Raw genomic sequence first — 17,543 nt, forward strand, 5'->3', positions numbered from 1 at the left:
CCAAGGTTTATTAACTAAACCAATCTTTCTGTCAAAGATGACTTACAATACAATTACACTAACTTTCAGATCTAAAGAATAATTGAAGGGTATCAGCGCTTGAAAAATTCAGACCACGGAAAATCTGTTTCTACTGCTCTTTCACACGCTGTGACCTCATTTGGTTTCTCTTCTTGGCAGTAATTTTAATACAAGATAGTTTCTCCTTCCTACCCAAGAAACCTGAAAAAGAGGAGGACGTCAATAAAGCCAAGAGACTAAAAGTGGAACAGGTACAGAAAGAATTACTGCTGCCATCTGTATAAAGTAATCCAGGCTATACACAGAATCACAGCAATGAATAGGCTTCAGAGAGGTTCTCTATAGTCCCTTTCCAGTTTTCAGGTTTCAAGTGATTGAAAACAGCTGCTACTGTACAATTTGCACAGAATGAGTTTAGAGAAGAAATTTTTATCAGTTCTGGAGATGTGTATAAATCAGATAGATTCCTTGAGTCTCAAATGACTAATGTCAAGACGCCAATACCAGTAAGAACTTGGGTTCTCCTCTCCTCCATTATCCAAGCAGAGCCTGCCCATCAACAGCAAAATCAAGCTTAAAAAACTTAGGCAGGGAATATTTTTGACAAAAACTACATAACCTACATAATCTCCCTTTAGGGGTCATCACTCATCTGTGGGTAAGAGGCCTGGTAAGGATCAACTCCACCCCATGGTTACTATGTTATTACTAATAATGGTACCAATAAATAAAACAGTACATACTCAAGAATAAGATCCCTGGCCATTTTTGAGTTGTCATTTGTTTATAAAGTTCTGTACAAACCAATGGTCATTTCTCTGAACCATCTGCTCTGGCTAGCTCAGCCAAACATGCTGGTACCATTTTGTAGGTTTCTTTTTAAGCTGAGGTCAAAGTTTCCATATATCCATCTTTCCTTTGTTTCAGAAGGGATACTAGGGAGGTGGGGAATGTTATATTTTATCTGTTCTACTTCTCTATTCTACTGCAAGACCTCAGAAAAGAAAATGAGTGAGAGGGCCATCTCATAAGACCCCAGCATTAGTGATTCACTCACTATCCTGAGATTCTAGGAAACACAAGACACTCAGAAAAAACACCTTGTTCAGAACCCTGATAAAGACCTTTCTAAAATGCCATGGCCAAATGTTCGCACAGAGAAGAGAAAGGACTAAGCCAACATGTGTTTACTTCTCTCTTTTCTTAACTATGCTCTCTCTTTTCATAAGATTCAGCCAGAGATTTGTCCCCTCAAGCCTCTCAAGAGGGTCAGGACACCACTCCCACTTCTTGCCAACTTCAATTACTTCTGTTTCTTGTCAATTTCATTCATTTTCAACAAAGTCCTCCAAGAATGAGGATGTTTTCAACTCAAAAGCTAAAAGCACCCTGGTCAGGATTTCTAGATGCTTTGGTTCAAACAGAAACTTATCCACTGTGCTAGGGTGTGATCCTCAGCAGCACTTGGGACTGACTACAGAACAGGACATTGAAATATTTTGTTCTGAAATAAACTCTGAATCAAACTGGGTAAAATGGCAGTATTAATTTTCTTGTTACAGTCTTTGGATTTTCCACTCCTTCCTACTAGTCCATTAATTAATGGGTAGGACAAACACCTTTGTGAGAATGGGAAGGAGAAACAATGGACAACACAGAGATTAAGGAGGGGGAGTCTGAAAGCAAGAGTGAGGAACCAGGAACAGGGACTAGATGACTGGAAGGGTCTGTTGGAAGATAAGAAATTAGGACAGCAGGAGATAGATTTGTGTTTCAAAAAAATAGAGCACTGGGTCCTCATGAAGAGGGTAAACATCCTTGATCTTCCAGGATTTCTATGTTGACATGTCCAAGGATAATAAGAGCTGGGCATATAAGGACTTAACAAATGATTGTTAAATTGAAATTAGTGGAGAACACTGTTAAGAGCAGTGCTTTCCAGGTGGCTCAGTAGTTAATAGAATCTGCCTGCCAATGTAGGAGACACAGGAGATGAAGGTTCAATCCCTGGGTTGGGAAGATTCCCTGGAGTAGGAAACAGCAAGCTATTCCAGTATTTTTACCTGGAAAATTCCATGGACAGAGAAGCCTGGCAGGCTACAGTCCACGGGGATCACAAAGAGTTGGACAGGACTTAGCACTCACGTGTGTACTGTTAAAGAGTGGTATTTTTAAAAACTTCATACTCAAGTTAAAAAAACACAGATTATGGTACAGGAAATGCTTTCAGCACTTCATGGGAGGACTTCATCTGGCAGCTCTAGATTAGGGTAGGAAACGGACGGCTGCAGAACACACGGATGGGGCAAGGTGGCCAGCGAGGACGTAAACAAGTGGCACCATGTTACAGAGAAAAGAAGCTGGAAAATCGGGTAACAATGGTTATCTCAATGATGCAACTGACTTCAAAACTCTGTAATTACCTAGTCCTCCCCTAAGCAATAAGACTTGGCTTGGTGTTTTTCACCAAAGAATCCAATGGTTAATTCAGTTTTCATCCTACTCATCTCATCTGACTTATTGGCAAGATTCAGCAGAGCTGCCTCCTCATGTGATGTTTTTTCCACTGTATTCCTAGGCTCATCCTCTTATGGTTTTTCTGCTACTTCACTGGTCACTCCTTTTTTTTTCTTTTAAATTTTTTACTGAAGGATAATTGCTTTACAGAATTTTGTTGTTTTCTGTCAAACCTCAACATGATGGTCACTTCTTTTTGATTTCCTTTTTGGCTCTTCTCCCTGGCTTCTTAACATTAGACTGCCTTAGGGTTCAGTCTTTGGTCCCCTTCTCTTTAACTAATTATACTCACTTCACCCACTGCTGACCTCATATAGTCTGTGGCTTCAGACACTACCAATGTCGTACCAAAACTTCAGACACTATCTACGTGCTGATACCAAAACTCAAAATGTTACCTCTAGTCCAGGTCTTCCTTGAACTCCATACCTCTATATCCAAACTGTTTACTCAGCATCTCTAGAGACATCTCAAACTCTACCTGCTCACCTTTTCTCCCAATCTAATGTATCAGAAATTCTGATGGCTTTACTTTCAAAACCTATCTAGACTCCAACCCCTATTACCTTGGTTCAAACCACCATCACTTACTCACCTGTATTATGAGAGAATCCTGTTGGTTCTCCTCATTTCTATCGCTGGCAGTCCCACTCCCATCATTTACCCTCAAAACTCAGTAACCAGAGTGATGCTGTTAAAACATGTCAGATGAAGTCACTCTTCTGCTCAAAATTCTCCAATGGCTCCCACTTCACTTATAGGAAGAGCCTACATGACTGGACACCCCTATATCCCACTTACCTCTATGACTGAGCTCTATTCTTCTCCCCTCTCTCATTCCGCTTCAGCACATTGATTTCCGTGCCATCTCTCAAACATAACAGACACACTCTCACTTCAAAACCTTCATGCTGGTTTTACCTGAAATTCTCTTACCCTGGATATCTGCAATGCTCCCGCACCATCATGAGGTTTTATTCAGATGTGACCTTTTCAATGAGGACTATACTGAATATCCTATTTAAAATGACATTTTCCTGATTCCCTTCCCCACACTACTTCCTATCTCCCTCATTCTGTTCTAATTTTTCCTTTTCCAAAGCACTTCTAACCTTTTATACACACTATATAATTTATTGTATCTATTGTTCATTGTCTGTTTCCCCAACTAGAATGTAAGCTCCATTCTAGCAGGGCTGTTTTGTTCTTCTGCTGTACCCTAAGTTTCTAAAACAGTGTCTATGTAGCACATGATAAGTTTTCAACAAGTATTTGATGAATGAATGAAAAGGCATGTATATTAGACTTTGGAATATAAGAATGCAGGAAAAGAACCTAATCTCCACTAGTGGGCTTCAACATCCAACATGTGGATTATCGAAGTGTTTCTCTCCATCTTCCTGATGTCAATTTTGGGTGTTTCTTTTATAGCATTTTTGACTACAGTAGGAGTAGAGAAATAAAGAAGCTAAGATTCTACCTATCCTTCATGATCCTTTGAAACACTAATTCCATAAAAACTTGACTGATTCCCCAAATCTGTTCAAGCTCTCCTTAATTATCTTTTTTATAGGCCTTGGAACCCATTTTAAAATTTAGCATGCGTGTGCATGCACACACACACATACATACATATATACCCTTTTCTCATCTCTCTTGGAGTAGAAGTTCTTGGAGGGCAAGAAAGTGTTTATCTTTCAATCACCCATAGGATTTGTATAACATTTTATCTAAGAGTACTCAATAAGTGAACAAATTAAAGTAAATCTCATTATTTTCTCTGGAACAAGGCTTGAAGGAGAAGGCTAAAGCTATTATCTACTAAAATGAGGTGTGGTAAGTCCTGTTCAAGCAGTTAATCTATTTCATTCCTGACTCTACCAGCAGAAATTAAGAAGGGCTGTGAGGGGCAAGAGACCACTACTTTTTCTCACTATATCTAAAAAAGAGTTGTCCAAACAATCTCTTAGTAATTCCAAAAGGTCTGCATGAACATTCCCAGGGCTCCAAGTTTCCAACCATAAAGAGAAATACAATCAGGGTAGTGACAATACAGAGAGAGCAGGGACTGCTTCCTGGGGATCATGTAACCACTTAAGAGCTAAGAAAAGCCAGATGGGGATAGTCAGTGCTGTCAGTAAAGCTCAAAGAGGCCCACAGACAGCAACACTTAATTGTACAAAAAAGTCAATTACACTAAATTCTTCTTTCATCATCTGTATTTCACATGTGTTTGCAACCAACTACTTGTGAACAATTAAGAACAGTTGTTCCTCCAATTACTTGGGAAAAAGCAGATGCCCAGGTCTGACTCCCTGAGAGGAAATGCGTCTCTGAGAGTAATGAGAGGAGAGACAGAGTATGCACACACAGGCAGGCTCATGGAGATGCACCGACAGCTGTTTCCAGCCTCCCTCCTCAGCCTGCTGGCAGGGGGGGGTGGCTGCAGTGAAGAGCTGTATGCTTCCCCCTCCATTCAAGGAAAAATCTGTCATAGGACTTTCCCCTCTTAAACTATCAATGAGTCAAGAGCAGCCTTCATGCAAGAAAAATGTAACTGACCATTCAGGAGGGTACCAGATAAGGCCCAAGTCTTGGTCTCTAAGGAGTTTTTCAGAGGAAAGTTAAAAAGGAGAAAGCTTTTAAAATGAGAAATAGGCAAAACCAATACAATATTGTACAGTAAAAAAAATAATAAATAAAAAATTTTAAATAAATAAATAAATAAAATGAGAAATAGCAGCACTTATTTATTATAAATAGCAACTCAGTAGCTACTGAGTACACTTAAAATATCTCTAAGAACCTAGGTATTATTATTACTGTTGTTATTGTTTACATTGTTAATATTCTTATCTTACAGATGAAGAAAGTTTTGGCAAGATTAAACAATTTTTCCAAAGCCTCCAACTAGAAGATGAATGTATCAGAAATTTTAAGCCCAGGCCTACCAACTCTATTACACTGTGCTTCTTTCCATAAATAGTACGGTCTTAGAGTAGAGGCATATCTGAGGGGAAGCAACTCAATCAGTGAAAACCCTAAAGCCCTTTCCAACAAGAATTAGGAAAAAGGGAAGGAGAAGGTCATATGAATATTTTCTAGAGACACCCACCTCTACCACATGTTATCAAATCCTCCATTACTTCTATTACCTAAGTTACTAGGGAGCAAATACTTTGGAAACTATGGATCTATGAGCACTGATCTTATCCATAGCAGTAACAATGTCTTCCATTTGAACACATCTAGTTTTCAGAAGGCCTTCAAGACTGTTAAATCATTCCAAACCATATGAGATGGTAGGGTGAGGGGTGGGGGTAGCAATTTTACAGAAGAAATTGAGACCCACAATTGCTGTTACATAACCTGCCTAGAATCACTCAATCAGTTATTGGAAGTACTGGACTTGAATCCAGGTATGATTTTAAGCCTAATGCTCCTTCCTATACACCATGCTGACTCTATACATAACTGTCAGTCTGTTTATCTTCAGAACTGTCACATAAAAACAGATGCTCTTCCTACATACTTCAGAGGTGTAAAACATATTCTGATGGGTTGTTTTTTCTTTGCCACAGTGAAATTCCCAGTTATATTCCTTCCTCTGATTTTTAAAAAGGTTTTTAGAAATGAGTTGTTATTTTAAATCACTTGAAAAAATTGAGCCTAATTTTCCAGGTAGGAAGTTTTATCCTGAGTATTAGGTCTTACATCTTGAAATTATTTCCTCAACCTACTAGCAAGCCCTATGTGAATTATTTAGCCAACTGGCTAATTGTTTATATAATAATGGCAACCCCTGGTGGCTCAGAGGTTAAAGCGTCTGCCTGCAATACTGGAGACCGGGGTTCTATCCCTGGGTCGGGAAGATCCCCTGGGGAAGGAAATGGCAACCCACTCCAGTATTCTTGCCTAGAGAATCCCAGCCCTATGTGAATTACTTAGCCAACTGGCTAATTCTGTTTATATAATAATACTAAATTCTGTTTATATAATAAATAAATTTCATCTCTTTGGCATTTGTGTAACAAAACATTTCCCCAGTGATTGTCAGTCTTTCTGAACAGAAGCGTAGAGAAGAAAAAGATGCCCTTGCTCTTGGCTCACACTTAGCACTGCTCTCCATCTAGTTCTCAGCATTTGGCATGCGCTGAGAAGCACACGGCAGGCATTCAATAAAAAATGTCGACTGCGTGTCATCTGATTATGCCATTAAGGCATATAACAGCAAGCCAACTTCCCCACATAGCCTGCCTCAGTATCTTACTCTGAAATGGCATGAACAGACAGCAACTCAGCCTCATTCCAGATCTGTTAAGTCAAAGAGGCAGTAGATTAGATTAGGAATTTCCTGACAGACTTTCCATCATCTAAGCATTCAAAGCTAAAACTTAAGGCCACTTTAAGCCCTTATATGTTATGTCTGGCTCACTGAACCTTGCTAAATGTTTCTTAAAACTACAAATGGCCAACAGTTAAAAATAGAGAAATTACATAGAAGAAATTTCTAATCACTGGAGTTGCTCTGGGGCAACAAGCATGCTATCGTGGTGGGCAACCTAGCAGAGGGTTTCAGTTAAAATTCCTCAATAAAAGTGTACTTGAATATATGTTAAGTTATAACTCAAAAAAATTATTGTGGGGATGGGTATGTGAGCAGAAAATTCTACAGACCACTGATCTGGGCTAAATAAACTCCAGCATGTAAATGCCTTTGCTGGGATATCATGTTTTCATTTTTATTCATTTAATAAAATTTTACTTCTATTGTGATTTTTCTTTGACAAACGTTTATTCACTAGTTTTTTATTTCTTTTCATCAGGGAATAAAAAAGGGTACCAAAAATAGCATAAAAAGTATAAGTTAGGGTTTCCCTGGTGGCTCAGTGGTAAAGAATCCACCTGCCAGTGCAGGAGACAGAAGTTTGATCCCTGGTCTGGGAAGATCCCACATGCCACTGGGCAACTGAGCTCATGCGCCACAACTACTGAGCCCGTGCTCTAGAGCCCAGGAGTTGCAGCTACTGAAGCCCCTGTGCCTGGGGTCCCATGCTCTGCAATAAGAGAATCACTATAATGAGAAGCCCTTGCACCACAACTAGAGAGTAGGCCCCCCTCCCCCGGTCACCACAAATAGAGAAAAGCCCACACAGCAACAAAGACCCAGAACAGCCAAAAGTAAATAAAGGAAAATCATAAATCAAATAAAAATTTAAAAAGTATAGCTTAATGAAATTTCATAAGATGAATATATAACCAACACCCAGGTCAAGAAATGGAATTATTCTTGGCCATTTAGAGGCCTCTATGTGCCTCATTCCTATTACAGCCTCTTCCCTTCCCTAGAGAAATCATTATCCTGGGACTTCCTGGGTGGTCTAGTAGTTAGGAATCCACCTGCCAATGCAGGGGACACGGGTTTGATCCCATATGCCACAGAGCAACTAAGTGGGGCACCGCAACCACTGAAGCCTACACGGCTTAGAGTTCAGGCTCCACAGCAAGAGAAGCCACCACAATGAAGAGCAGCTCCCACCTGCCATAACTAGAAAAAAGCCCACACTCAGCAAAGACCTAGGGCAGCCAAAAAAAAACCAAAAAAACCCCACAAATACACCATTACCTTGACTTCTATATTAATCACTTTCTTGCTTTTTAAAACAATTTTTATTCATTTCAGTATGCATTCCTAAATACTTTTCATTTGGGGAGGGGGGCGGTGGGGACATCACACAGCTTGTGGGATCTTAGTTCCTCAACCAAGGATTAAACCTGGGCCTTTGGCAGTGAAAGCATGGAGTCCCTAAACCTCTGAACCGCCACTGAATTCCTCCAGGGAATTCCCTACTAAATAGTTTTGCTTTGGTTAATATATCTTTTGGATTTTTTATACGATAGGTTACCCCCTGTCCATCCTTTATCATCAGAATGTATCTGGTGAAGAACATAAGATCATTTCACCTACAGTTTCTGACAGTCTGGGTTTTGTGGATTGTATCCTCATAATGTAGTAGTAATATACTACACCCCTCAGTCCTCTGTGCTACTGCAAATTAAAGCTAGATCCTGAGGTCTGATCAGATTCAGAGTGGTTGTACTTTGCAAGACTCTAGGCACCGCCATATTTCTCATCAGCATGCTCATGTCTAGCTGCCTTTCTTTTTGTAATGCAAATAACCAGTAGATGCTCAGTGTTTAGATGCATTAATTCATGAGGGCTGCTAAGTAATTATATTAAAACTCTGCAATTTTTTTTAAAATGTCTTTTATTTTACCTATATTTTTGAAAGATATTTTCCTCGTGTATAGAATTCAAGGTTGGCAGGTTTTAATTCTTTAAGCACTTCAGAGGTATCATTCTGTTACAGTCTGGCTCCCATCATTTGATCATCAATCTTACTGCTATTTATTTACAGGTAACTTGTCCATTTTCTCAGGCTGCTTTTAGGCTTTTTCTCATTATCTTTTGCTCTCAGTAGTTTGACTTATGATGTGCCTGGGTGTGTTGTATTTACTCTGCTTGTTTGAATCTGTATTGTTATATTTACTCTGAGTTTTTGAAACTGAAAATTGGCATATTTCATTTGTTCTGGAAACTTCCAGCTATTATTTCTTCATATATTACTTCTGCTTCACTTTCTCTTATCCTTCTGGGATTTCAATTTCATATGGGATATGTTCGATCATCTATGTCCCTCTTGTCTCTTACACTCTGGTTTAGCTCTTTCCATTCTCCATTCTCATTGTCCTTCAGTTCGAATGTCTTCTATTGACCTGTCTTCGATTCGCCAAACCTGTCCTTTCACAATTAAACCCAGCCAAAAAATTCTTAGTATTAGACATATTTTTCAGATTTAGAATGTCTACATGATTTTTTTCTAAGTAGATTCCAATTTTCTGTTGAAATTCTCCATCTTTTTATCCATATTGTCCATCTTTTCTATTTTATCACATTTACAATATTTAAAGTTCCTGATTATTTGACTTCAATATCTAGATAATATTGTGGATTGGCTTCTTTTGATCCCTGACCACATTTTCCTGTTTCATAACTTTTTTACTGCATACTGGACACTGAGGATAAAGAACCACAGTGACTGTTATGGACTGAACTGTGTCTCTTGCAAATTCATATGTCGATGCCCCAACCCCTCAAAGTGACTATTTGGAGACAGAGGCTTTAAGGAGATAATTAAGGTTAAACAAATTACAAGGGTAGGACTCTAATCCAATAAGACTGGTGTTCTCATAAGAGGAGGAAGGGACATTAGCAATGAGACATTAGCAAGAAAAGGCCATGTGAGGGCACAAAGAGAGGACAGTCATCAGCAAGCCCAGGAGAGAGGTCTCGGGAGAAATCAAACTTGCCAGAACCTTGATCTTGGACATCCAGAACTGTGAGAAAATACATTTCTGATGTTTAAATAACCCAGTCTGTGGGATTTTGTTATGGCAGCCGTAGCAGACTGATACAGAGATGAAAGTCATGTCCTCCATCAAGCATTTACCCATTCTACTTTTCTCAGGAAGGTAGGGGGCTGATCATCCTCAATCCAATCAGGAGGGACCAGGTCAGGGCTGGATTGCTTCTTTAGTCAGACTAAGTCTACTCCTGGTTTCAAATCTCTCAAAGGCAAGGCCTGTAGACTGCATGTTGCAGGTCTCTTCCACTAATGGGAGTTTGTGTCCTACACACCAGGAGACTGCAAGAGACTACACTTTGCCTTTCTGGTCCAGCTCCATCCTCGAGTGTGGCCTCTTGGGCTTTTAATGGAGAGCCTGTGAAACCTCTGTTCTCTGCTTCTGTCCTTTGGAGATTTTAAGCTTATCTCTTTGTTATCCTTTTCCAAGCAGGTTCAAAATGTCCTGTGGAGCAGACCCCTCCCACTAGGGGAACTCTGTCTCCTAAGCACTGTATACCATAGGCATTTCATTCTGCTTTCCAGTCTAGTCCCCTAACTCTCAGTGCAACCCCAGCACTCAGCAAATGTCCTACAGAGAAGACTGGTCTTGTGTTTAGGGTTCCTCTGAATCTAATATATCCTATCAACCCACGTGGCTGTTGAAAACTCTGATTTCTTTTGACCCTGGTAGAGGCTGTCTCCATGGCAGCTCCATTGACAACCTGGGCACAGATGCCGTCAGGACAGAGCACGGCCAGACCTTCTGCTCAGTTGGGAAGGTTCTTCCTTCTTCAGAACTTTAGTTCTTCTCACACACCATTACCACAGCTCTCTGATATCTTTAAAAAGGTGGCTTTTGTACTTTGAGTTTTGTACTTATTGCAGTGGGAACTTACTGCATCCTACGTGGACTCTTCTGCTGCTGCTGCTAAGTCACTTCAGTCGTGTCCGACTCTGTGCGACCCCTAGACGGCAGCCCACCAGGCTCCCCCGTCCCTGGGATTTGTTCTCCAGCCAAGAACACTGGAGTGGGTTGCCATTTCCTTCTCCGATACGTGATAGTGGAAAGTGAAAGTGAAGTCGCTCAGTTGTGTCCAACTCTTAGCGATCCCATGGACTGCAGCCTACCAGGCTCCTCTGTCCATGGGATTTTCCAGGCAAGAGTACTGGAGTGGGGTGCCATGAAGTCTAAATATTTTTTAATAGAAATTCTACATCATTCCTTTTTCCTCTTTGAAATAGCATTTCTACTTTACTTACTTTCCCCCAAATTTCAACACAATATATTTTTATAAAAATTCTATCAGATTCACCAACAAAACTATAAATACAAATTCAAATTTTTTTTTTATTTGCTGTGACCGTAAGGCTCTAAGTGTTAACATTTTGGTACTGTATAGGATTAGAGTTATCATTACAATTCTTTTGCTCAGTTGCTCAGTTGTGTCTGACTCTTTTGTGACCCCATGGACTGTAGCCCGCCAGGCTCCTCTGCCCATGGGACTTTCCAGGCAAGAATACTGGAATGGGTTGCCATTTCCTTCTCCAGGGAATTACAATTCTTACTGGAACACAACTGATCAAAACAGATACACTTTTAATGTTTTATAAAAACCAATTATTATAAAATAAAGAAGCAATTTATTGCATAAGAAGATAAGGGAGAAGGGAGGGGGCGGGTTGGGTTATAGCCCTATGATTAAAGAATTCTTCTGTTGTTTTTTTTTGCCACCTTAAGAGATCTTTATACCTTAGGGGCAATGCACCATGCCAAGGCTCAAGTGGTCAGATATTTCTGGAATATTTCTGATTTTCTGGTATTTTTTGATTGTCTGTTTGCTTCTTTTTCTGTAAAGTGGAAGAAGGATAATGGGGAAAGGGAGGTAGGAACAGACAATACATATGGAATTTAAGAATCTACAAATGGATTCCTTTAAACTAACTGTGCCTGTACAATCCTTGGAAGGTCCAGGCACCCATTTCCCAGTTTCAGTACTGGAGTCCTATATCAGTTCTGAAGGTCCCTGCCAACCCAGAGATCGCATATTCATCTACATACAAAGGCAGCCTAACAGTGGCCCATACCCTAAGCCAATACAGAAATCAGCAGGGGAAAAAAATCTACAATACTACTGCTAATTCTTCCCCCTTCTTTCAATACAAACATGAAAAAGATTCCAGAGAACAGTCCTGGGAGAGGGAAATCATCCACCTTCCATTTTAAAAGTCACATAGACTTAATAATGAAAAGTTTTCAAGATCATGTAAAAGATACAATTAAGCCCAAAGTTTATTTCTCAGCTAATCAATCTAGGATGTATGGGGTGGGAGACTTAATACAGGACTAACTCTAGAGATAGAACATCATTTTTTGTTCAGATAGACTGTTGCTGTCCCATCTGGTTGTACATCAAAGGTAAGATGCTTCATTCATACTTTCCAAATTCCAGAAGGGGAAAAAGGCCTTTTGTAACTTGTTTAGTAACCAGAGCATAGCAATAGGATAGTTTTTCCAAAAGTAAGCCTCATCAAGTTCTGAAAGGCAGATGTTTGGTAACAATATTGTTAATTCAGCAATAGGCAAGCCAACAACTTTCCTCAACTCTAAGCCCTAGACACATTTTGTGTAATATTATCAGCACGGTCCTCTATTCCTTTCCTACCATTTTCCAGTTTGATGCCATGTATCACCTGGAGCAGATGGCTGTATTGAACTGTCCTGAGAATAAAAAATAGGCATTTTTCTACCAGTAGGAAGCCACCAATGAAACACTCATCTGGGCACGTGAGGACACTAGTGTCAAGAATGATCCATGCTGCCTGGGGGCTCAGATGGCCGAGATCCAAACTTACAGAAAGCTTTCTCAGAATACATCTAGAGCAAAGGCAGAAACATTTCTTCCTAATTTCTCTCGTGTATGGGATCAGCCAAACTCCAGCGAGTACAACTGTCCATTAATAAAGAAAATTTCCCTTTAGTTAACATCACCAGGGAGGCCAAAGGAAGGGCAGAGGCCCTAACAACTGTTTGTAGAGTAGTAAGTGGAGCAGGAATGTGTGCATCGATAAAGGAAAAGCAAGGTAAAAAATATTCCAATTGTGAAACAGGAGAGAGGAAAATGAAGAGGAGGCACTCTAAGAAGTTTAAAGAAAAGTTCTTAGGAGAAAAAAATCTGAGCATGATTATGTCAGATAAGGGTATGCATGAAGGTTATAGCTAAATCTGGCTTCCAATTTTTATTTTAAAGTTTACTCTCTACTCTCTAATAAATTTATTATATTAAAGGAGAAATATTTTCCTGTTTCTGCCCTTTCAGGGCACAGCATGCAGAAGGTCAATAGCGCCAACATTAGCAGCAGGTTCATACTAAGGATATGCTCACCTGCTTCTGGATCTGCAGGAATTCTCCACATGTACAGGTTGAAGTCATCAGAGCCTGAAAGGATATACTGTTGAAACAAAAAAAAATGTATTTATTACTTATGTACTGATTGATAATATATGTATCTATACAGGAAAAGATTTTTTAAAAATAAACAAGATAAATGAACATATAGTCATAAGGCACAACACAGCACTCTCAAAAGTATCTACAAATCAGAAGACTAGTTGGCTAAAACTCAGCAACAACCAACCAAACTGATTCAAAAATGGGCAAAGGATTTGAATAGATATTTCTCCAGAAAAAGTATAAAAATGGCCAATAACATGGAAAAATGCTTAACATCACGAATTATTAGGGAAATTACAATGAAAACCACAATGAAGTACCACTTCACACCAATTAGGATGGCTGTTATCAAAGGCAAACAAGCAGAAAACAAGTGTTCGAGAGTATGTGGAGAAACTGGACCCCCTGTGCACTGTAGGTGGGGCTATGTAATGGTGCAGTCATTGTGGAACAGAAAATGGAGGCTCCTCAAAAAGTTAAACATAGAACTACCATATAACCCAGAAATCCCACTCCTAGGTATGTAACAAACAACTGAAAGCAGGAATTCAAGATATCAGTACACTAATGTTCATAGGATAAAGCTCACAACAGCCAAAAAGCGGAAACGACCTAAATGTACATCAGTGGATGAACAGACAAATACAATGTGGTGTATACATCCATACAATGGAATATTATTTAGCCTTAAAAAGAAAATTCTGACACGTGCTACAACATGAGTAAAAATTAAAGACATTTTACTAAATGAAATAAGCCAGATACAAAAAGACAGCTGTTGTATGAGGAACAGAGAGTAGTCAAATTCACAAGAGACAGAAAGCAGAATGGTAGTTGCCAAGGATGGGGAGGGAAGAGAAATGGGGTGCTACTGTTTAATGAGTATCGAGTTTCAGTCTAGACAGATGAAAAGGTTCTGGAGATGGACAGTTGTGATGGTTACACAACAATGTGAATATACTTAATACCACAAAACTGCACACTTTAGATGGCTACAGTGTTAAGTTCTATATTACATATACTTTATACCACATTTTTTCCAAAAAAATTAAAATTTAGGAGCTTCCCAGAGACCTTTTATGCAAGTCCAAGCATCCTGAACTTGCCTGTTGTCATCTGACATCATTGAGTCAATCCAGCTATGAGTTAGCGCCCCTTTTATGGGGTGGCTTCAAACTGCCCACTAAGCCAGATCTATTCTAATTAGAACTCATAAGAGCATTGTCTAACACTGTCTAATGGCAACCGGTGAGCAATTCTATGAGTTCACTTATTTCCAAAGATTAACAAAGTGCTCTACCTTACGTTTAGCTCAGCATTACTTCCTGCCTTTTGGTCCCATCTGCTTATTTACCTAGAAAAATAAAGGCCTACAGTTTTCTAATGAAAATTTCTGACTTAAAAATGACACTATGAACATCCAAAAAAAGTAAAAGTCCAATATAGCACAATCTCATGCCTAATAAAAATACATTATTAAATACATTATAATCATTAAAAATCAATTTACCAGTCTTCAAAACACTAGTGCTGCTAAGCTGCTTCAGTCGTGTCCGACTCTGTGCGACCCCGTAGATGGCAGCCCATCAGGCTCCACCGTCCCTGGGATTCTCCAGGCAAGAACACTGGAGCGGGTTGCCATTTCCTTCTCCAATGCATGAAAGTGGAAAGTGAAAGTGAAGTCGCACAGTCATGTCCGACTCTTAGCGACCCCATGGACTACAGCCTACCAGACTCCTCCATCCATGGGGTTTTCCAGGCAAGAGTACTGGAGTGGGGTGCCATTGCCTTCTCCACAAAACACTAGTAGTGACATGATAAAGGAATTCAAAGATGAAGAAAATGTTATCCACAGGGACTAGGTGATTTGGCCCAGGGCACAGTGGAAAAAGAAGTGGGTTCAGTTTCCTCATCTGGTTGCTCTGGTCTGAATGTTTGTGTTCCCCCAAATTCACATGTTCAAATCCTAATGCCCAATGTGGTAAAAGAAGATGGGGCCTTTGGGAAATGATTGTATCTTGAGGGTAGAGATCTCATAAATGGGATTAGCATTCTTATAAAAGAGACCCTACAGAGCTCCCTAGCCCCTTCCGCCAAGTGAAGAAACAGTGAAGTCAGCTGGCTGCAACCATGAAGACAGCTTATAGCACAATCCAATCAGGTTGGTACCCTGACCTTGGACTTCCAGCCTCCATAACTGTTAGAAAGAAATTACTGAAATTATAAGAATCATAAGTCACCCAGTCTGTGGTATTTTGTTATGGCAACCAGAAGAGGCTAAGGCTCCTTTAGTTCTAGGATTCTATGATTACCCTGTGAAGGAATGATGGAAGCCAGATCAGAGCTGAAAGTCCCTAAACTGCTGGCCCATGGTTACTTGACAAGTCACTACATAAGTATGTTCAAAATAAAGAAACTCAGTCTAGTCCTACTACATTTCAATTAAAAAGTTTCCTCAACAACAAAACCCAAAGATTTTTAAAATGGGCAAAGTACTTGAACAGACATTCTTCAAAGAAGAAACATATAATGGCCATATACAAATGGCCAATAAATACATAAAAAGAAGCTCAACATCACTCATCATTAGGGAAAGGCATATCAAAACCACAATGAGACACTGTCTCACACTCATTAGGATGACTACTATCAAAAAAATAGAAAACAGTTCCTCAAAAAATTAAGAATAAAATTACTACATGAGTCATCAATTCCACCTCTGGATATATATCTAAAAGAACTGAATGCAGGATCTCTTAGAGATATTTATATAACAATGTTCATAGTTTTTATTTATAACAGCCAAAGAAGCAACCCAAGTGCCCATCATCGGATGAATGTATAAACAAAATGTGGTGTATACACATGATGGAATATAATTCAGATTTCAAAAGGAAGGAAATACTGACATGAGCTACAACACAGATGTATCCTGAACACTGTGTGTTCATGACAAAAAGGCAAATACTGTATGCTTCCACTTAGGAGGTTAATAGAATAACTGAGTAGTCAAATTCATAGAGACAGAAAGTAGAATGCTGCTTTGCCAAGAGTGGGGGGGCAGGGGAGAATTGGGAGATAGTGTTAACTGGGTGCAGAGTTTCAGTTTTATAAGATGAAAAACTTTTGGAGGCAGATGCTGGTGAGGGTTACAGACCAATGTTAATGTACTTATCACCACAATACTACACACTTAAAATTTTTCCTTTAAAAATAAAAGAAAAAAAGAGAAGATGAATCCTCCTTGTCTTGATTTAAGGTCCATTCACTAACTCCCTGCAGTTTATGATACTATCTTATTTGAAGTTAGGAAGCTGGAATTCAGGAGCCCAAGGCTTTCCTCTCACAGCCTGTTTGGCTAAACTACCTAGTAGTTAGGGGGAAAATTCACTAATTACACAAGAGCCAAGCACTTACATGCCAGGCACTCTGATGTTTACAAAGAAATATAAGGTAATATCCAGATTCCCAAGGAGCTTAATTTAAGTAGAAAACTTACACGTGGGTACACAACTACCATGCCATGAAGTAGACATCACTAGGTGCTGTTATGAGAAATAAGGTGCCTGGTGAGTCACAGAGGTCAAGGCAAGACAGATTTGAGCCCTGAGCCACCCCCAGGTAAAGCTGTGGTAGAAAAAGGCTAAAGCAAAGAGCAAAGATAAAGCTATGGTACTCATGTAGTTTTAGCAGAAAGCAGAAGCATGGGTAACTCACTCCTTCATACCCGGCTCATGTCTCTCAGGCCTTACTGCTCAGTGTACCTGATCGCCACGTGCCAGTATTCATATCTCTTAGTCGAAAGTCTTCTCCAAGGCCCAGGAGGCTGCAGGCTGCTCTAGGGAATGAACCTCCTTGGGAGCAGGTTCCTACAATGATTCAAGGAAGCTGGCACATCAATATTCAACCTGCCTTGTTCCCAGGTAGAACAGCCTGAAGTGTGCGTCCTAAAGGATCTCCTGGTGGCTCAGTGGTGCTAAAGAATCCACCTACCAATGCAGAAGCAGTAGATGTGGGTTTGATCCCTGGGTTGGGAAGATCCCCTGGAGGAGGAAATGGCAACCACTCCAGTATTCTTGCCTGAAAAATGCCACGGACAGAAGCCCCTGGCAGGCTACAGCCCACGGGGTTGCAAGAGTCAGACACA

General features: G+C 39.9%; 1 protein-coding gene across 2 annotated transcripts in view; it reads right to left on the bottom strand.

Moving 5' to 3' along the window:
• Positions 1-17,543, bottom strand: part of DCAF5 (DDB1 and CUL4 associated factor 5) — a 94,787-nt gene that overhangs the window by 13,402 nt on the left and 63,842 nt on the right. For both annotated transcript variants that reach the window (XM_055538433.1, XM_055538432.1), the window contains exon 7: positions 13,328-13,394. In XM_055538433.1, the coding sequence (XP_055394408.1) occupies positions 13,328-13,394 (67 nt within the window). The remainder of the gene's footprint in view (positions 1-13,327; positions 13,395-17,543) is intronic.

The sequence above is a fragment of the Bubalus kerabau genome, chromosome 10, assembly GCF_029407905.1.
Source record: "Bubalus kerabau isolate K-KA32 ecotype Philippines breed swamp buffalo chromosome 10, PCC_UOA_SB_1v2, whole genome shotgun sequence".
Taxonomy (NCBI): Eukaryota; Metazoa; Chordata; class Mammalia; order Artiodactyla; family Bovidae; genus Bubalus; species Bubalus kerabau.